This window comes from Quercus lobata, chromosome 5 (genome assembly GCF_001633185.2).
Source record: "Quercus lobata isolate SW786 chromosome 5, ValleyOak3.0 Primary Assembly, whole genome shotgun sequence".
NCBI classification, from domain to species: domain Eukaryota; kingdom Viridiplantae; phylum Streptophyta; class Magnoliopsida; order Fagales; family Fagaceae; genus Quercus; species Quercus lobata.
This window is the reverse complement of record NC_044908.1, coordinates 87,688,822-87,711,224: the sequence shown is the minus strand read 5'-3', so window position 1 is coordinate 87,711,224 and position 22,403 is coordinate 87,688,822. Positions and strand designations below refer to the sequence as shown.

The 22,403-nt window shown below is 35.7% G+C and overlaps 1 protein-coding gene across 2 annotated transcripts in view; it reads right to left on the bottom strand.

Annotated features, from left to right (window-relative positions):
- Window positions 1–1,234: 1,234 nt before the first annotated feature.
- LOC115989441 (mitochondrial outer membrane import complex protein METAXIN-like) overlaps window positions 1,235–22,403 on the bottom strand; it is a 29,329-nt gene continuing 8,160 nt past the window's right edge. Inside the window, exons 9-13 of one of the 2 annotated variants that reach the window (XR_004091931.1) lie at window positions 20,258–20,384; window positions 15,634–15,830; window positions 15,429–15,561; window positions 9,164–9,288; window positions 1,235–1,576 (exon numbers count right to left, since the gene is read on the bottom strand). Coding sequence is in view for 1 of the 2 variants with exons in the window: in XM_031113122.1 (XP_030968982.1) it covers window positions 20,376–20,384 (9 nt within the window). In the remaining variant the exon portion in view is untranslated. Of the gene's footprint in view, window positions 1,577–9,163; window positions 9,289–15,428; window positions 15,562–15,633; window positions 15,831–20,257; window positions 20,385–22,403 lie in introns of those variants that run through there. The other variant, XM_031113122.1, reaches the window with a different exon arrangement.

Genomic DNA, 22,403 nt, shown 5'->3' with positions numbered 1-22,403 from the left:
AAAATAAAGGCATTTAACGTTTGCTTGATGGTCTTGATTACTTTTATAGGAAGAATAAACATGCTTGAGCAATACAGTTGAGTTCTAAAAAGGATAGACTTGGTCAGCTACCTGTCTGCAAAGGAAAGATGTTCATCGTGAAGTAAAGAAAAGAAAAAAACTGAACAAAAGAAAAGAAAAAATCAATTAAATAGCTATAACTTTATATTATCTGTTGAACTTACCTCACTAGTGCAAACTTTTTTACTACCAACATTAACCTTTAGTACCATGTATGAATGGTGTCATGCTGATACTGCTTGACTGTAACTTGCATTTTGTATTACAGACTGAATTTAGTACACAAATTAGCCTACAGTTTTATTTAGTTAGATTTATCTTGCAATAAATGGTTTGTTGATCTCATTTACATATGCATTTAGCACAACGCTTTTTGCATGCACTTTAATAGTGGTCATGTAGTGTTTAAGTTTTGAGACCTGATTTACCATGAACTAGACCTTAGACCTTAATGAATACCCTCCAAGACTTATCTACCCAATTAGAATCTTTGGAGATTTCTCACCAAACAATGAGTGAGGGTGAATTCCCCAGATGTAGGTGGTAACATGAAGTAATAGGGTGAATTCATTGTACTAAACCCTGTGAAGGTAATTTTTTGTATGGACCAAGGTAACTTTAAAAAAAATGTTTATTATAAAAAAAATTCAGATTTATTAATGTTTATCAAAATTTGATTGTATCAAAGTACCTTTTTTATTATCGAATATTGTTTTTCAATTATAGATATAATTTTAAACATTTTTATTGCTATTACTTACTTCTAAAACTCAAAATAAACATAAAATATGCTTAGAAGTATATAAATATACCTCAAATATATTATTAATCAATTAATTCCCATATCCCCACAACATTGTGTCCTAGTTTTTTGGCTACGTCACTATTGGTGGCTGATTTTTTTCCAACCAAATTAATTGAGTGGTCTTAGCAAGACTACCCAAAATTTGTATTTTAATTTTTCAACAGGCAATCACCTGCTTTAGTTAATGAAAAGAAAAAAATATAATGACGTTTGTTTGCCCAAAATTGATGAACACCCTATATTCACGAAAACAAGCTGCCAAATAATCATATTCTTACATAGTTAGGCTAGGTTTTCACTCTCCTTCATGTTACCTTTTTTTTCCCTATCCAGATAATCAAAAAAAAAAAAAAATTGGTGGAGGAAGGAAAAGAAACAGATATGCTTGGGCTAGGGCTGTTCACAGTTGTCTCCCAGAAATTATTATCTACAGATCGTGTAAAATTTGAACCACTTGACCTATGCTTGGCCGTGCATCTGAAAAGTCTAAACATTGCAATGCAGTTTTTATTATCAATGTTGCCCTCTCTTCATTGCATCCTGTCTCTTTCAATGTCTCATGAACAACTATCCCGCATTCTTTGCCTTCTTTGAATTTTTTCATTGCCCTGTCGCCAATTAAGATTTGTTTCTCCATGTATGGCTGTTTTGTAATAAGCAGCAGTAAAATCACTCCAACATTGTGCATGTCAGTTTTTATTGTGGCTGATCCTGCAAATAAGCTTTTCTTAGACCAGTTAAGACAATTTTATTAACTTACAGATAATTATCATTGATTATGTAGCACTAATGAAAACAATTGTGGACTATTTCTTATGGAAGGGAAATAGTTGCCAAACTAATTTGGATGGATGTTTGGATTAACAAATGAAACATTATTTGAATGCAATGAATGACTACTTGAAGATGCAGTAAGAAGTTTGTGTTTAGTCAAACAATTTGCATCTAAAATTGCAACTAAATTTCTACCTGCACTTTTTCCCCTCCCACTTTTTCATGTCTATCATTCTGCTAGTAAATTGAACAAGGTATTGCATTTTTGGCTTGCAATGAATTTTATAAAATTAGCATAAATTAAGCAAGGCTAGCTAATTTTACTTGATATGATGATAGTTATATAAACCAATGCTTTTGTATATCCTCATTGAGACATCCTCCCTTTTTTTGGAAAGGGGAGGTGTTTAGGTCTTGCAATTTTATTATGTAAGATATTTATACCAATAGATTAATCGGACATTGGATTATTCTAATAAGTAAATTTGTTTGTAGAATTTTGCCTAGATCTCTATTTGATTGGTCTTGCGCTTGGGGTTTTAGTAATAGGAACTACATCACGGATTTTATAGCCATGCCTTTCTGTACATAATACTCTTTCTTTGTAATTCTTTGGACTATTTTGTGTTCATTGTACATGTAGATGAAAATACTTTTATTTAGGAACATTTTTGTTTACTTATCCCAAAAAGAAAATAAAAAATAGTGGAAAGATTTGGATGACAGTCCTACTGTGTTTAATGTGGAACGTTTGGAGAGAAAAGAATAGACATGAGGGAAAGGAGCCACCAATAGTGCCGCTGAAGTTATTATTTTTTAATTCTTGAAGTCACTTTGTAAGTGAACATCAACTTCTACACTTTGGGCTTATTTAGAGTAAGCTAGGTTATGCCGAAGTTAGTTGTAGGGCTCTTAGCTTGTTGGCAAGGGCAGTTTGGTTGTTATTGGAATGGTCAAATATGGATAATTGTTCCACATTGTCTCATGTGGTGTCTTTGGAGGGAAAGAAATAGTAGGTGCTTTGAAGGTAAGGAGAGATCCATTTCAGAGCTCAAGTTATTTTTCCTTAAAACCTTATTAGATTGGCTGTTTGCTTTGTGAAAACAATCCTTCTCTTCCTTTCTTGATTTTCTAGATTGTTGTAATTTTTGTACTTGATTTCTTTGACCCTTATACACTTCCTGTGTACAGTGCACTAGGGCATCCCTTTTTTGATATCAATAAATCTTATTACTTATCAAAAAAAACTTCTACACTTTCTCCTCCCTGATTTTATAGCTGATATGGATTTTATTTTATATAATAGTCTTGTATTTTATTTTATTTTCTTTTGGATTTTCATTTGGAAAGTATTTTTATACTTTCCATGAGTGTGGGCGAAGAACAATGGTGTGATCCCCAAGCTGAGATGGTGCCGACAAGTTCTTTGGATGGGGATGAGCTACTACAAGGTGTTTCTGAGCCTCTTCTCTTACAGTGGGAACATAGTGGAGTCAATACTAGTGGTTTTTTCACAGGCAGAAAAAGAGTTGTTTTCTGGAGTGTCCAGCTTTATCTAGGTGGGATCCTAATGAGTCGGGGAAAGGTGGTGGTGACTCAAGAAGTTGAAGAGGGTGAAATTATGGTGGCACAGGTGAAAAATTCAAAATGGGTGTTGAGTTTGATGAAAAGTTTCTGTAAACTTGTGGGTTTTCCTATTGTAAAACATGAAGCTCAATGTATGGCTTTGTTTCATCTTTTGGAACAAGATTGTATTGATGTTGTAAATGTTGGGTCTTCTAAGGGACCAGTAAACTCAAGACAGAAAGTGCTCAGGGAACTTTTGGTCTCTACAGTTAATTATGATGGGTTGTCTTCTAAAGGAAGGAACAAAGGTTCTTCAAATGGTTTGGGGGTGATTACTAGTTTTAAATGAGTTTAAGACTTTTATCATGGAATGTTAGGGGATTAAACAATCCTCAAAAGCGAGAGGTATGTAAGAATTTTCTAAAGAGTGGAAGTGTGATATTGTTTGCTTCCAAGAAACCAAGGCCTTGTTTGGTTTGTTTTTTTCCATCACTCATCACTCATCACTCATTACTCATCACTCATCACTCTAAATACTACACCCGTTTGGCACCATCACTTAATTTCCATTACTCAATATTTTTCACACTATTTGTGGGTCCCATACCTGTCACTCATTGCAGTTTTTTTTTTTAACCCAAACTCACCGAACCTAGTGAAAAAAAAAAAAAAAAAAAAAAAAAAAAAAAAAAAAGAGAGAGAGAAGAAACCCAGAACAGACCGAAGTGAAAGAAGAAAGAAGAAAAAAAAAAAAAAAAAAAAAAAGAGAAGAAACCCAGTACAGACCGAAGTGAAAAAAAAAAAAAAAAAGGTCAAAAGTTGCGGCTAGTATTGTTTGTGGGTCCCTTTTGTGTGTTTAATTACAATATTGTCATTGAGTTATGAGTTATGGAAACTGAAAACAACTAAAATGTGTTTTCAGTTTCCATGACTTATAACTCAAAATGTGATTGGCCCTTATGGTGTTGGTTTATGGAAAAATATCAGTCAGGGATGGCCTTCTTTCTCTTGCCATATTCTGTATGATATTGGTGATGGGTCTAGAGTGAAGTTTTGGCAAGACCGGTGGTGTGGAGGGACTTCTCTTGCTGTTAGATATCCAGACTTGTTCAAATTTTGCAGGAATAAGGATGCCAGTGTGGCTGAGCTTATGTTGTCCGCTAATGGTGTCCTCTTTTGGGATGTGAGATTTATTAGGAGTGTGCATGCTCGGGATCTAGCGGCTATGTCCGACTTCATGGCAACTATTTATGGTTCGCATATAAGGGGGCGAGGTGAGGATAAAATGTGTTGGATTCCTAACAAAGTTAAAGGTTTCTTGGTTAGTGACTATTATAGAATTTTAGCTGGCACCGCTTCCTTTGGGTTTCCTTGGAAAAGAATTTGGAAGCTAAAGATCCCCTCTAGAGTAGCTTTCTTTGTTTGGACTGCTGCTTTAGGGAAATGCTTAACGATTGATAATTTACGTAAAAGGAAGGTGTGGATTCTGGATTGGTGCTACATGTGTAAGAGAAATGGTGAATCGGTTGACCATCTATTTCTTCATTGTCCTTTTGCTTCGGATCTATGGTCTATGGTTTTGGGCCTTTTTGGAGTTTTTTGGGTTATGCCGCACTCTGTTCTGGGGCTGTTATGGTGTTGGCAAGGCAGCTTTGGTTGTCATCAAAATGGTTATATTTGGTCCATCATTCCTCATTGCTTATTGTGGTGTCTTTGGAGGAAGAGGAATAGTAGATGTTTTGAAGATACTGAGAAATCTATTCCTGACCTCAAGCTTCTCTTTTTTAGAACTTTAAGGGATTGGTTGTTTGCTTTGCAAGATAAATCTTTCCCCTCTTTTATTGATTTCCTAGACTCTTGCAATTTTTGTATTTGATTTCTTTTCCCTTGTACACTCCCTGTGCACTAGGGTGTCCCCTTTTTATCAATATATCTTATTACTTATCAAAAAAAAATAATTCATAACTCAAAAATCAGAGAATTGAGTGATGGAAACAGAGTTATCGACTTATCGTTTGCCAAACAACCTTTTTACTATCTTCTTTAAACTCTTTTGTTGTTCAGATTCTTTGGGGTAGTCCTTTAATTGACTAGGTTGTGTTAGATGCAGATCACACTGCAGGGGGTCTTGTATAGGAGTATATGGTCCTAATGACAACAACCAACAAGGTTCTCTGTAGGAGAATCTTGCAAGGGTGTGTGCTAGGTGGAACACGACATGGTGCTTGATAGGGGATTTCAATATTATTCAATATCTGAGTGAGAGATTTGGTTGTGTGTCTTTTAGCCCGGCCATGTTTGCTTTCTCGGACTTCATTGAAGCCCATTATCTTGTCAATTTACCCCTAGAAAGGGCTTCTTTCACCTAGATTAGAGACTCTGGGATAGCTTGTATGTCAAGAATTGACAAGACATTGGTATCGGTGGATTGGGTAGATCATTTCAAGAATGTGTCTCAAAGGGTACTTCCCCAAATAGTTTCTGATCATTGTCCACTTTTGGTGAAAGTTGGCGGTGTCAGTAAAGGTCACAGTGCTTTCAAATTTGAAAAAACATGAGGTTGAAAGACGAGGGTTTTGTGGAGAGATTTCGGCAATGGTGGAATGGGTATTGTTTTTTGGGCTCTCAAAGTTTTATTTTGGCTTGAAAATTAAAAGCTCTTAAAGATTATTTAAAGAAGTGGAATAAGGAAGAATTTGGGGATTTGGCGTTTAGGAAGAAGAGCTTGTTGTTTGAACTTATGGGTTTGGATGCTATAGAAGATTTTTTGGGTCTCTCACATGAGGAACAAACCCTTCGAACACAAATTAAAGGCAATATTGCACATTTAGCTTCTTTGGAGATTATTTGGAGACAGAAGTCTTGGGTTTTGTTTGTGAAGGAGGGAGATAATAATACATGTTTCTTTCATCGAGTAGTGAACTCTCATAGAAAAACTAATCATATTAGGAATATCGAGGTGGATGGGGTTCTTTATGAGGATGAGGCAGTTATGTGTTCTCTAGGGTTCCAATTTTATTAGGGTTTGTATATGGAGACAAATACGCGGCGCCCTACTATGGATGGATTGGAATTTGCTAGTATTGAGGAGGAGGTGATTCAGGTCCTAAAAGAGATGGAGGATGATAAAGCCCCTGATGGCTTCATTATGGCTTTTTTTTTAAAATGTTGGAGTGTAGTGGAAAAAGATGTTATTGCCTTCTTTGAACTCTTTCATAGGAATCCATAGTTTGAATGATCTCTGAATGCTTCTTTCTAATCTTTAATTCTCAAGAAAAATAATGTGTTGAATGTTAAAGATTTTCAGCCTATTAGTTTAGTGGGTAGTGTATATAAGTTGTTGTCTAAGGTGTTGGCTAACAGATTGAGGATGATGTTGGGCAAGCACATTTCTGAGTGGCAAAATTCTTTTGTTGGTGGTAGACAAATATTGGATTCAGTACTTATTGCTAATGAATGTCTTGATAGTAGATTGAAGGATCGTACACTAGGCATGGTTTGTAAGTAAGACATTGATAAAGTCTATAATCATGTGGATTTGGATGCCTTGTTCTACCTTTTGGATAGGATAGGGCTTGGGGTACGATGGAGGGGATGGATAAAGGCCCGTGTTACTACTGTCTGATTCTTAGTTTTAGTTAATGGATCTCCTCCCGGTTTCTTTGGAAGCTCACAAGGTCTAAGACAAGGTGATTTGTTGTCTCCTCTTCTCTTCCTTTTGGTTATGGAGGTTTTAAGTAGGATTATGAAGAAAACTGAGGATAGCGGTCTTATTTAGGACTTTCATGTGGGACTTGTTAACTCTAATGGTATTCGTGTTTCCCTCCTATTTGCTGATGATAACATTCTTTTCTGTGATGCTTATAGGGAGCAGTAGTTGCTTTTGATTAGGTTGGCTTTGTCTTGTTTTCAAGCTTTTACTGGTTTGAAGGTGAATGTGGGAAAAAGCGAGATTGTCTCTATTGGGGAGGTGAGTAATCTTCACACTTTGGTTAATACTCTTCAATGTAGGGTAGGTAGTTTGCTTATGAAATATTTGGGTATGCCCTTGAGTACTTCGTATACAGCAACCTCTGTTTGGAATCCTATTTTGGAGAGGATGGAGAAGAAGCTTTCAGGTTGGAAGCGACTTTAATTATCAAAGGGTGGTAGACTCACTTTGTTGAAAAGTACCTTTTCAAGTCTTCCGACATATGTTCCTCAAAAAAAAAGTCTTCCAACATATTATCTTTTGCTATTTATTATTCCTAAAGCTATGGCTGCATGATTAGAAAGAATTTAGAGAAATTTTTTGTGGGGTTCCTTAGAGGAGTGTTTCAAATACCTTTTGGTGGCTTGAGAAAAGGTCTATTTACCTCATGAGTTGGGTGGATTGGGGTTTCAGAAGTTGGTGTCTTTTAATCAGGCTTTATTAGAGAAATGGTTATGGAGGTATGACCATGAAACTACTCGTCTTTGGTGGAGGGTTATTGCCATGAAATATGGAGAGGGGAAAGGGGGTGGAGTACTAAAGTTTGTAGGAGGGCCCATGGGTGTGGTTTATGGCAAAGTATTAGCAAAGGGTGGGAGAGCTTTTCTAAACACTTGACTTTTGTGGTGGGTGACGGTTCTCATATTCGTTTTTGGCATGATAAGTGGATTGAGGATAATCCTCTCAAAACTCTTTACCCTGGGTTATAAGAGTGTTCAGACAACAAGGAAGCTCATATTTTTGATGTTTTTGTTTCTTCCAGTGGTGGAACTTAGGATTTTACAGGGATTTCCATGACTGGGAGTTAGAGGCGTCTTTCTCTTTTCTTCACTTTATTCAATCTCGGATTCCTAGGGTGTTGGAAGCAACAGTCTTTGTTGGGGCCTTAATGGAGAAAAGTTTGATACTCAATCTTTCTACCATAAGATTCAGGATGTTCCTACTTCTATTTTCCGAAGGGCATTTGGAAAGCAAAGGTTCCTAAAATGATGGCATTTTTTATGTGGACAGCAGCTAATAACCAGATTCCTACATTGGACAATCTTATGCTTCGAGGTCGCCCTTTGGCAAATCGGTGTTGCATGCGTTGTTGTAATGAGGAATCGATAGATCACTTTCTTATTCTTTGTCCGTTAGCTCATTTTCTGTGGGTGCATATGCTTCAATTGTTTGCGATTCATTAGGTCATGTCGGGTTCTATTGCTAACTTATTATTTTGTTGGCAGCAATGGCTTGGGAAATATAATTTCGATATTTGGAATTTTGGAATTTGGTTCCAGGTTGTTTGATGTAGACTATTTGGACAGAATGTAACCGGCGTTCTTTTGAGGATACTATGAAATTATTGGCTCAGTTGATAGACTTGTGCTAGTGGACTCTCTTAGATTGGTCTTGGTGTTGGAGTTTCTCGGACTGTTCTTCTCTTACTGAATTTCTCGTCTCTTAGCATAGCATCTTGATTCCTATGTTTCTTGCCTTTTGTTTTCTTGTTCTTTGTTTATTATTGTGAACACCCTGTATTCTTTTTCCTTTCTTTTTTAATAATATTACTCTTTTACCTATCCAAAAAAAAAAAGAACTTATTCTGTCTACTGACTATTTTACCAGTGAGTTCAAATCTCTTGTGTATTGTACGTTCTCTCTTAAGAATAAATATTAGCTATCTCAAAAAAAGACTTATCAGAAAAAAAAAAAAAAAAAAAAAAAAAAAAAAAAAAGAAGCTATCTCAAAAAAATAATAAATATTAGCTGTGTGTGCATGCTTGTGCCTCTTTCTTACTTTTTTTTTTAACTGCCTTATCTACGAATCCAGAGGTGCCAACACGGTCATCTAGTACTCCATCTACTGTCACCCCACCAAAGTCACTGACTTTTGGATTCAAGTCCCGATCATTAGAAATTTGTGTAACACATAAAACACTTATAAGAGGATGTGGAGGGAGGATAGATTAGATTGATTCTGTACTGAAGATGCTACTTATACCAACCTCATCTAGAAGTATATTATTTAGTTTGAGATCATGATTGGTGAGAGGTGGATCCAGCTTGTGCATGTATTCGACTGCCAATGCTATCCCTCGTGCAATCTTTATCATCTCAGCCCAATCAAGAACTATATGAAGCAACATGCATAGAGTAACACAAGTAAATGTCTTAAACTCATGATAAACTACTTAGGAAAATTAGAAAATTGATGGATAACGATTGGAGTAAAATCAACTACTAGATATAAAGATAAGTGTAGTGTTAATCTTATTATTTTTTAAAAGAAAAACCAAACTAATGTTAATCCTAAAAGTCTACATGTCCAAGAGTAATCATTAACATGACACTACAACTAGTATATGCAATTTTGTTTTCATTGTACTTTTTATATTCTTAAGTAATAATACAATTAATTTATCTTATCGCAAAAATGGTCATCATTTTTCTTATTCTTTTTTGTGTGGATAAATTAGTCATCATTAAATTAGTGAAGTTTGTTGTTTTGCAAGAAGTCAAGGCTTTACAGTCGTTGGCTTCAAGAGAAGTCTTGAATGTTCTAAGCCTCTGTAAATATGTACCATTCTACAATTCTGCAGGCAAGAAATGAAATGAAATTTTGGTTTATGGACTTTTGTTTCCTGGAAAACAGAGGTGTAATTCCTTTAAAAATAGGATCAAACTTGTGCTATAGTCTGTTAAAGGAGGTGGACCACTCTCACACCTAATTACATCCATAACATCCCACCCTTATTCATAACCAAAAATTAGTTTCCATTCTCCTGGTCCACGTCAATTTCTTCTTAAAATGAGCTTAGTAAACAGGAGCAAGCCATACAGGAGTGAGCCATAAAGAATAATATATTGAGAAAAAAAAAATTGAACCACCATTATTATAGCATTTGTGCTAAATGGCACTATCTAGAGTTATGTCCATATATTGACAGGGATGTTACCTGCATGTGGGACTGGCTGTATGAGATGAGATGAGTTCTCCTAAACAACTACCGCCCTACCACCACCACCAACAACACAACCTCCACCAATAGAACAACATTCCCTTTTCCCATCACATCCTCTTAACCCACTACCCTTATTCATTTCACAACCAACCCCTTTTGACGGTGAGAGAATGAATTCATTTTCTATCCATGAATGTTGGGGAAGGTTTAAAGGCTCCAATTGGGTGGGGAATGGATCATAGCATTTATGGCAGAATTACGCTGGGATTTTGGTAAGAAACACTTCTACAAATGTCTTTGCAAGAGCTATAAAGTTTTGAAGATCAATAATTGATCGAATAAGGGGGTGTTTACCATAGTGGGTCAAGATACGGGTGCTGATGGGTAACAGAAGGTGTTAAAAGCGGTGGATGGGCTCTCTTTGAAATGAATTTTCTCACCTTTATCTTAAGTGAAAAATAAATGCTGTCGATGGAAGAGGAAGGTGGAGGAAGGGCTTGAAAGAACATTGGGGAGCAAAGAAATCAAGTAAGGTTGTACCCAGTGCACAAAGCTGATGTGGCCACCCTCTACTCTTAGGCCAGCCAACTAGCCCCCTTCTACTCTTAGGCCTGACAACCAGCCACCTATTTTAACTTCTCAAATCTGTCATGTGTTGTCTTTAATTCAGCATTGACTTAAGGTGTTTGATAGCCAGCCTAGTTGTAACAAATAGTTAGTTTATTTCCTATTAGTTAGAGATAATAAATATCTTAGTTTCAGACCTGGACAAGAGAGTTTCTCTAGTTTTCTCTGTAATTTCAGCTTTGATTCTTCATTTTAAATGCATTTTTATTTCAGTTCTTAATTATTTGATTTTCATTTCCATCAAAAGCTTCAACTTTTGTGGGATTTGGGAAGGTCATGGTAAGCGGCCTTACCTCAAAATTTTTTTTGGAGAGGCTGATTCCTGGACTTGAACCCACGACCTATTGCTTTTGGTAGAAGAAACTTGCCATTACACCAAGTCCCGACCTCTTAATCTTTGTGGAAACTCATGACATGATTTTCAAACTAAGGGGCAGTTTCCAAAATTTAATGGCAAATTAAATTATAAGGAGATGGGAGATTTGAGTTTAAGGGGAAAAACTCATAATTATCCATTTCAAATTCGGATGCCCTAATCGTGCTACTAATGTTAAATGGACCCAAGCCTATTTTACCTTTAAAAAAAATCTGTACCAATGTATTATCTTTTTCTTATTCATTGTCCCAAATCTGTGGCTAATAGATGAAAGGATTCAGAGGATTTTTTTTTTTTTTTTTTGGGGGGGCATTGGAGAAATAGTTCGAGTACCCATTAGTGGCAAACTCTGGCTTGGGATAAGGTCTTCTCATCTATTTAGGTTGGCAGTTTAGGGATTAGTGGATTGGGAACTTTAACCAAGCATTACTAGGTAGATGGTTATGGCGCTTTGGGTATGAAGTCAATCATTTGTGATGTTAGGTGCTTGTGACCAAATATGGTGAAGATAGAGGGGATTGGTGTAGAAGAGTTGGTAGAGGGATTGATGGGTGTTGGTTGTGGCAGAGTATCAAAGCGGGTTGGGATATTTTCTTCTGACATGTGGTTTTTGAGGTGGTGAGGGCAATCATATAAGGTTTTGGTTTGATCCTTGGAGTGGTCACTTTCCTCCAAAGGAGCTATACCCGGCTTGTTTGAGTGCTCAACTGATAGGCAATCTTTAATATCTGACTTGTGGGATTCTCCTAGACATGGGAGGGTTAGGAGTTAGAATTTGCAGTTCCATAGAGCTTTTCCTGATTGGGAGTTGGAGGTCATATATTCTTTTTATGATCATATTTATTCCAAGTTAACTAGAGGGGAGGAGGTGATAGGATGATTTAAAGGGTGAATTAGAATGGTAATTTTGATGTTTGCTCTTACTATAACACTATTTGTGGCATCAATTCTCATTCTTTGCCCTGGAAGAGCATTTGGCATGTTAAGGCACTAAACGTTGTTCTTTTTGTGGTTAGTAGCGTGGGGTAGGATTCTTACAATTGAGAACCTCATGAAGAGGGGTCTATACCTAGTAAATTGGTGTTGTATGTGTCGGTGTTGTGGGGAAACAGTGGATCATCCTTTGCTCCATTGTTCCATCACATAAAAGTTGTGGAGTAAAGTGTTTCTAATATTTGAGTATGCATATGAGTTGCGGAGTTAAATGTTTCCAATTTGGGATTCAATGGATGACACTGGAGACAGTAGCATCCCTTCTATTTGGATGGCTTAATTGGTATGGGAAACATTTCTCAGATGTATGGAAGTTGGTTCCAGCATGCTTGATGTGGTTAGTGTGGAAGGAATGAAACAACCTCGCGTTTAAGGATGTTGTGAGACCTATTTGATCAATCGAAGTCCTTGTTGATCCATACTCTATTTGATTGGTCACAGGCATGGGTTTTACACATTGCACATCCATTTTTGAATTCCAACAATCTGTCTTAAATCTTCTGTTGATTTGCTTGTAATTTTTTACAGTATTTTGTGTTCATCATCATGAATATAAAATACTATTTTGACCTTTAATGAAACTTCTATTACTTACCTAAAAAAAAAGTGGGTGACCCAAAACTAAAATGGTGCAACAGAAAAATTGAAGATGCAAAAAATAAAGGGTATATAACCTAGGAGTTAGCACTAGACTATTGGAAGATTCCAGGAGAAAATTTTACTAGCCAATCAAAGTGTAAATTGCGGTGTACAATATTGTGCTTATAGACTGTGATGTAGGACAGGGGGGAACAAATAAAATCAGAATTAGAACTACTGGGTCAGATTTGGGCAGTTGGGTTTGAGGATTTAAGGCTAGGTTTTGGTGGGGAGTAGGCTAGAGAATGATAGCGATTATAGGGTTTCTAGTGGGAAAAAGGAATAGTAGGGTTTTGGGGATGAAACGAGTAAAACCAAAATTTATGTTGCTGTGAACAGTCAAATAAAAGAAAAGATAAATTTCTAGGCATCACACCTAGACTTCCTAAGCATCACAATCTAGACTTCTTAAATATCACACCTTGGGTTCCTTGGCATCACCTCTCAGAGAAGGTTGCATCACATAAACCAATAACAAGCTTCACAGCTTCTCTGACAATCTAAAAACTTTATTATTCTCCAATAGAAAGCATACAACCCCTTAAATAGAAGTCTAATACCTATTCCTAGTTGAAATTCCTAATAAGACTTGGACTTGGACTCCTTGGTGTTGTTACTAATCCAAACTAATTAACTAGACTCAAATAAAACTAAAATAAGACCCAATGGACAATTAGCACAGCCTATCCTAGAAATATTGAAATTACAAAATTGCCCCTGCCACTTAAAAATAAATAAAACAAAATAAAACTGACATTGATCCACACTAATTCTAATTGACTTGGTATATACTAGTTATTGAATTACAAAGATAACCTTGACTATAAAAAATTTAAAATACTAATTAACCTAAGTAACTACTAGGAATTGAAATAAGATCAACAAAAATACAATTGACTTCCAAAAAAAATAAAACCAAATTAAATAAATTTTTTTTGGTTCTTTACGCATAATTCTCCCTTGGTTGGAGAAAACTTGACTTCAAATTTGAAATGTTGAAGAATAAGAATATTGGCACATGATATTTGCATTTGAGGGAATTTAACTTAACAACCTTAGGTCTGCATTATGTAGATTCTTTGTAAAGGTCTTTCATAGTTACTATTACATCCTTTACATCATTCTCCTTTGTTAATAGAGAACCATTCACCTCTTGTTCACCAATGAAATAAAGATCCGCTTCTAGTTCACCAATGAAATTGAAAAATACCTTTGTTTTGGAACTCGATATTACTGATATCGAGTTCTGTCTAGAACTCGACAATATCAAGTTCTATGCATATTTTTAAGTAGAATTCAACATTCTTAATGTCGAGTTTGCCAAAATTTATAAAAAAAAAAAAAAAAAGATTTAAGTGGCAAAATATGCATGGAACTCGTCATTGCTAATGTTAAGTTCCAAGTAGAGCTTGATATCAGCATTATTGAGTTCCAAAACAAGGTAGTTTGAAAATGGAGCTGTTTGGCTACATAGTTCAAAAATTAAGGTTAAATAGCTATTTTTGCTCAATAAGTAAGCCCAAAGAAAGAAACCCATGTACATAGGATGTATATAAAAGGTGCCCAGCATTAAGCACTATCCCCTCTCTTTGCCGCATAGTTGTAGAATTCCAACACTGTGGGATTTCCTTCAATTGTAAAAGCTTTCTCAATTCAGCTTTCAACTATTATCTACGGTATTTTGGGATAGTCCCTTCTTTTGCATCTCATATCATGGTGTCAAGTTAAATACCTTTTGTTTTGTTTTTTCATTTGTTTATTATTATTATTATTATTATTTTTAATCTCAAAGTTCCTACTTTGAGCTTACTAGCTTAGATGACACTTGAGTGCCCATGGAAATTATAGCCATCCTACAACCCCTTCATTTTGTCCACCAATCCTCTGCCTTAGGCCACATATTTTGAACTTGAATGAGTGTCTTAGCCTCTTTATACCACTATAGGGAAATGGTTTGACGAAAAACGAGGGAGCAACCTTTATACAGAGTAAGAAAAATGCTCCTCCACTTCCATCGAGGGACAGTCATGGTTTCTTGACTTTGTATAAGAGCCTCCTCACAATGGAAGATCAATCAAGTGCTGCTGCTGACTTGAATTTCAAGAGCTCCAACTTAGAAGAAGAATCTAGTAAAGCCCAGTCATTTACTAGGGAAGCAAAACATGTAAAGTCACTGTTACATGCCATACCAAGCTCCCATCTCTCAAAACACACTAGATGAGATTGTGGAGTTAAGGATAGATATATGACACTATTATGTACTGGTTTTAAACACACACACACACTTACATTTATACGTATATGCCTTTATTTTTTTATTTTTTTTCTTTTCTGTATTCTACCAAGTAAATATAATTAACAACCATCTACCATTCCACATTTTACTTCATATTCTTCTTATGTTTCTATTATCTTTGGAACCAGTCCTATTCTAAAGAACTCATGGACTGTTTTCTTTGTATATTATTCACTTTGTTATATGTAAAAGTTGTACTTTCATTAAGTTTTTTTCTCAAGAAGTATGTTATCACATAATAATGTCAATCATTTATCTGTTGATGAATCTTGTAATTCTATTTTCAATCTAGATGAACCAATCACATAGACATATAAATATGACAATGCAATATGTGATGACATAATTATGACAATCATTTTTATGCTGAGAAATACCCTCATAGCACCGGCCAAGGTGTCCCCTCTTCATATATTCATAAACTAAGTATAGCTTCTCCTCATCTTTGTAGTGACCCAAAATCTTAATAAAATTTTTATGTTGAAGAGTTGAACCGAACCGAATCTCAGCCTGAAAGTAGAATATAGTGTCATTATGTATGTATACTGACATGTATGGGACATAGAAGAATTGATTACTTACCTGCCACTGCTTGAATAATTCTCCAAGGTTGTGATGAAAAACTTTCACAGCAATTAGCTTGCTATTGATTATGGGATTTTTTAAACCCCACATACATCCTCTGTAAACATTTCCAAAAGCTCCACAACCAATCAACTCTTTTTTATCCAAGTTGGTGAAGTAACGCAACTGATAATTTTTGAACAATTTTGAAGGCCCTGTTGCCAAATAATAATGATAAGAATGAATTAATCAAAAGGAATAAAGAACAACATCAATATATAAGTTTATACAAAATCTAAATGTGAGATTAGAAGAACTTTCTTAACACATGATGCTTTAGTTTTCCTTTCTAATCAAGGATTTGGATTAGTTAGAACATCCGCATTGGTGGAGCTATTTTTTTAGCTATTTGGCACCATAAAAAGTTACTTTATCTATTTTACCCACTCACTTTACAAAACATCTAGCATTAGTGAATCTATTTTAGCTTTCAACACAATAAAATAATATAAACATCACAACAAAATAATATATCCTCTACAATAAAATAATATATCCACCCAATAAAATAATATATCAAAACCAATAAAAATTAATTTCCCAATAACTCACAGCACAACAATGATCATTTACAACCCATAGGAACCGTCAAAACCACCATGATCACCCACTAGTTCATATCACCCACAGCACCATCAAAACCCAGAACCACCATGATCCACCACCGACAACCAATCAAAAATAAAAAACCAACTATGATCAACCCAACCAAAAGCCCACTAGATCATCCACAATTGACAAAAACCACAGTGATCAACCCAACCAAAAACCCAAACCAAACTCAATCAACCACCATGACCAAAAACCTAAACCATATCAGCACTGCAACCCAAGAACCCAAAAATCAGATCAAGGGCAAGATGAGTCTATGGCGTGGATCGGCAGCGTGGGTCAGGGGAGTGGGCCGGTGACATTGAGCTTCAGGGTGGGCCGGCAGCGGTGAGACTCTCGGCAGATGTGAGAGTTGAGAGAGAGAGTCGAGAGTTGTGAGGGAGTTGAGAGAGAGGTGATAGATCTGACGCGATAAGTATAAAAAAATAAAATAAATAAATAATAATTTAATAGGCAGTAGAATAATTTTTTTTTAGCTTTCAGCTACAATGCACAGCCATATATAGCTATGCACTGTAGCAATGTAGGTAAAAAATTTACTTATACCACCACCATTGCAGCACTTTTTTTGTATATGGTGGTGCTAAAAATAGCTTTTTAGTACCACCATTGTGGATTCTCTTATAGCATTTGACATGGAAATAGTTGATTGTTTTTGGGCTAGTTTTTTGAACTCTTAATGTTTCTCCTTTCAAAATTCCTATTTTTCAGTCCCTGAACTAGTGAATGTTGTTTGTTCAGTTAGATAACTTTCTTAATAGGTATAGTTTGGTGTTCCACTTTTTTAAAAGCTAGAATGATTTGAGTTTGAGCCATTATGACTTCAGTTTTCTATTTAATAATGTATTCATCTTATACCTCTTAAGTTATGTGACAAAATGCTTATTCTCAATTTAGTTTTTCCTGTTTGAGAAGATAAAATAGTGGACATCAAATGCTAATTTGAAATTGTGAATTTGTATGGTCTAATAAGTTGATTCTACTAAGATGGATTATCAGAACACTTTTTTCTTCGTTTACAAAACTTTTTGTGAAAATGTGTGGAGTGTCTTCAAAGTTGACATGAAAAGGCTGAAGCTTTTGTTGCTTCCATGACAACATAAGATGTGGTCCACTCTGGACCCTCTCAATGGTATGCTGTTCCATTTTCTGGGATAAGTCATTTTATTGGTAGGCCTCAGTACTATCCATTGAACATCATTGCCCAAAATACTCCTCACACTGAACCAACACTAAGAGGTGATTGATCTGTGACATGGAAGGAGGGTCATGCTAAAATTGAATTTGAAATTATGAATTCTTATGGTCTAATAGTTGATGCTACTAAGATGGATTATCAGAACAGGGAGCTAGCGCTTTTTTCTTTGTTTACAAAACTTTTTGTGAAAATATGTGGAGTGCCTTTGAAGTTGACATGAAAAAGCTGAAGTTTTTGTTGCTTCCATGACAACATAAGAAGTGGTCCCTCTATGGTATGCCATTCCATTTCTTGGGATAAGCAATCATACTATTCACTGAACATCATTCCCCAAAATACTACTCACACTCAACCAAAACTAATAAGTGATTTATCTGTGACATGGTAGAATGGTTGTTTGGCCATTTGTACTGGCCTTCAAAGGGACTTCGACCAAGTTCATCTCTGTAATAAAATCAGAAAGCTCTGTCATATTTGAAGTATTTCTTTCACAACTAAGTCTTTCACTAGGAAAGCGGATCACATTAAATCTCCTGCTAGGTGCCAAACTACTTCCCAGTTCCTAGACTTTTATCTCAATTCTGCCACAGCTCCCTCCGTTCTTAGTCATCATTTGAACCATAGATACCAGAGAAGACCCCATTAAAGTCTGTCACGAAACAAGCAGGACACCAAAAATCTTCCAATCTCCATGTCCATTTTTCCTGCCACCCTTTTATTCTGCATTTTAAGTAATACTACAGCAGATCCAACTGTGTCAAAAATCACTTAATCCATAAAGGACTCTCCCAAGGCTAGCCACAAGTATCTTGAGAATTTCTTTGATCTTTTCTTCCAGAGACAAATCACCTCTCTTTTCCATTCTTGCAATACATTCCACACCGCAGACCTTTTTCCAATATTGTTCAACTAATGAAAATTCCACAATAAATTCTAAGCTTCATTTACAATACTACAACAGCCTAAGTATCCTCTTATTCTCCACTCTTCATCTAACCCCGTGTTAAAAAATAAAAATTGCACCATAGTTCACTAACAACTTATGCAACTCCCTTATTTCTCTGGTTCCCCAAGGCATATTTTGTTTTCTACACACTGATTGCTCATTTTTCATCCAAGTCACATCAACAGCAGTAAACAAACTCATGGCCTGGTCCTCAAAGCCTTCAAATGATACTTGCAGAAATCCACTAAAATCTTTAAGCTCTCTGAAACCCTGTCTGACACTTCCTTTTGTATTCATCCATTTCATCTACCAAGGATATATACCCATCTTTGCTATTTCCACCATAGCAGAGCACATCCCAATTTGGTACTCTGTCAGTACAATCGGCCATAGCATATGAGTAGTTTCCTTCACCTCCCAGCAAGCATTTTTCATAAGGTAAACTTGGCATATCTATATTGAGGGAGCGCCCCCCCTTATACATGAGAAAGAATGCAAGTAGATCTTTGTTGTGACAACAAACTCTAGCTCAATGGAACTTCCTTCTCCCATAAGAATTAGGTGAAGAGTATTATTCCCCCCTCCCCAAAAACAATCATAGGCTTCTCTATGTAACCAACTTTCGCTCTAAGTTGAACATGCATTTTTTATCTTTCCAGTGACATTCTGGATCTGGTTCATGTTTCATAGCCGACAGCCATCTAGTTTGTTGCTCGGGCTTGACTTTAGACCTGACCCACCTGACCTTCTTGGGCCTTGGGTTCCCCATGTAATAATCTTTGATTTATTTGAAATTAAATCAAGAATTTTCTTGTTACATTTCCGAAAGTCATGCTGCCAATCACACATTTGTCTTCCCATGATCCTTGTTCCTGATTCACTTTCACATGATGTCTGTCCCACCATAATAGCCACATCTTGCTGTTTGCTCCCCCATGGGTTGTCACTACCTTCTCTCATCACCACCATTGTTGTAGTCAACAACCCTTCCTATGTCCTGTGCATGCCACCAGCAATACCTCAACCGATTTGCCACCTTGCATTAAAATCAGTTTTTTATAGTTCCAACTCAGTGTCTCATTTTGGGTTAACAATCCCCTCTCGAATCTCTAATGGAGAGGAAACCTTCGCATGTTTGATAGTTCCAAAGATCAGACATGGTTGTCAATTTGTGAATTGTATTAATAAATGATTTTAATTATTTTTGTATCTCAGATGTAATGCTTATATTTAGCAACGGAAGAAGAATAAGTTTTCGAAATGGCACCTCTTCCCCTTAAAATAGTGCAAGCAATGTCTAACTTACAACATTGACCATCAAGCCTTAGTCCTGAATAGGATTAATACCTAACCTAACCCTAATAGGACATGGAAAATCAAAACCCAAACTAAAAAATTAAAATGAATTTGGCTTCTGTCAAAAGAACTTGAATTTACTTTAATGTGATCTCTAAATATAGTATCTACTGCTACTGCTACATTTATTTCAAAAGAATTATCTTGGAAGCTGAAATCCATTAACTCATATAAAGTGTTTTTTTCTTTAAATATTTAAATAGTTTTTGTATGTACATACAATGCACAAGGCTCCTGCTTCATTGAGGCTTGGAAGAGGTGGTTGTAAAAAACCTTACTTCGAATTAATGGAGAGGCTAATTCCCAAATACAAACCCACAACACATTGCTTGTGCAGGTGGAGGCACCTATTATGGCACCAAGGTTTTACCTCTGTTTAATCTAATGCTTGGTTAATTCTTAGCTTTATCAAGGAAATTTTTAGATAAATCATAGTTTTATTTTATTTTTTCTGAAATATGAACACTTACTCGATCTCGATGATGAAATCTCTGACATTAATCGTGGTTCTACATTCAAGACCTCTTGACCATGAGTTACAGTGTAGTTGACAAGGTTGGGATATCCATTCAGCTTCGCAAATAGAACTTACCCTTCCTGTCAGATAAATGAATTTTACAGTGGTGAGTAAAACAATTTATAACCTCTTTAAGAATGATTGCAATGCATAGTACACGAGCATGGGGTAGAGTTGATTACCTTCCAATGTAGGAAAAGAGGGTCCAAAGTGGAAAAGTGGTTTGAATTGTTTGTATCTACTACCCAATCAATTTGATTAGCACTGTTTAATGAAACTAATAAATTATGTTGCCTTTTGAAAGTCTGCCAGCACTGTTTCATGGAACTAATAAATTATTTGGGTCCTTTTTTTAAAGTCCACTAATGTCACAACATTACATGCCAACTTAATTGACTGAGGACATGAAGAAGATTTGTAAATTTCCATGTTATCACCTATCTCAAGTGGGGCATTGTTCAATACTTGGATCTGTATATGAACTGGATGGTGATGGTTGATTTATTCTAAATATTGGTGGGAAACAAAATGTTTCATTTGTTTGATGTTTTAGATGTTGAACTTGTTTTTATCAGCCCAACAAGGAACGTTCTGCTCATCTTTCTTTCTTACATCTCGTTACTGCAGCGCTCGTTCACCCCTTTGGCTTCTTCCATTCAAAAAGGTAGTGTCTCTTTCCTATTCTTATTGGTAAATAGCGTCATGAAGCAAAGGCATTATTGAATGAAGGAGATGTCAGGTCGGTAAATATGTATCCCATTCTTCAGGTTTAGTTTTGTTTGATCAGAGATCGACAGGTGATCCATACTAGTAGATTGAATAACCTTTTTTTAGTTCCAACAAAGTGCATGTGTTGTTGGTTAATAAAAACATGAATTTCGATAGGCCAGAGGAATGATACTATAAATAGGACAAACTCCTTAAAAGAGAAATGAAAGGCATTTTTCCACTTATCCAAAGAATCTATTTGTCACAGTGATCATCAGAAAAGGAAAGGTTTGGGAGCTTACGCTTCTTCTGCTCGTCATTGATCGAATGAACTAAAGACTTCACCCTGAAAACTTAACTAGACCCTGTTCCCTCTATGTCCATTCAATCTTTCTTGGCCTATTGGTTGATGATAGGGTTCCTATTGGTCTTGTTGGTAGAGTTCCAAGTGTGAACTACAAATGACTCTCCAATGGTTCACAGTTGAAAATTCAATAAACTTTGTAAGATCATTTTTTTTTTTTTAATAAAAATCTAAAGCCAGTGGTATTTGACGTATCTGTCTATATGGATGGGCAACATGTGGGTAAACACTTATGAATTAAAAATTCAAAGCAAAACTACCTTGTTAGTCCTAAACGTTTACCTTGTGAGTGAAATTGGTCTATAAAAAAAATGAGCATTATTGTTAATTGTTAGTGTTATTGCGTAGTAGCTAATGGAACAGTGATGTGGAATTACAAATTGACGTGAGAACTTAAGTGGGAAATGCCACATTAGGTATTTAATTATTGGTCTGGCTAATTTACGGCCTAAGGGTAAACTAATCACCTATTTTAGGAAGTTTTTTTTATAGAAAATTGAAAAAAAAAATTGTCAAAATAGATAGTTACTTTCTCATTTTTTTCATTTTTAAAAAAAAGTTTTATAAAATAGTTTATTAATGTATGCCCTAGGGCATACGTTGGTAAAACTCTTTAATTATAAAGTTTTCATGTAATCTTTAATTGATTTTATAATGAAAAAAATAATAATCGATTTGCTTTAGCCCATCCCATTCTCCTTCACCGCCTTTCAATTCACCAATCAGGCGATAGGAGCACCTCAAAGTCAATAAAAATCTGATTGTGAAGTGTGAATACTGAGTTGAAGAGATTCTCCTTTAAGCATACAAAGTCTTATAAAACTCTCTCTCTCTCATATTTGGATTCATTAACCATAATTCCCAACGTAATAAAAGGAAATCCTGCACCCAAACTTAGATCTGTACAATAAAACCCCACAAGTATTGGTTGGAGGCTAAATAGAATTAAAGATTTCTAAAGAAATAGATTTATACCCTTTTCATGTTAATTATAGAAGCATTGGAAACACTGAAACAAAGCTTAAGA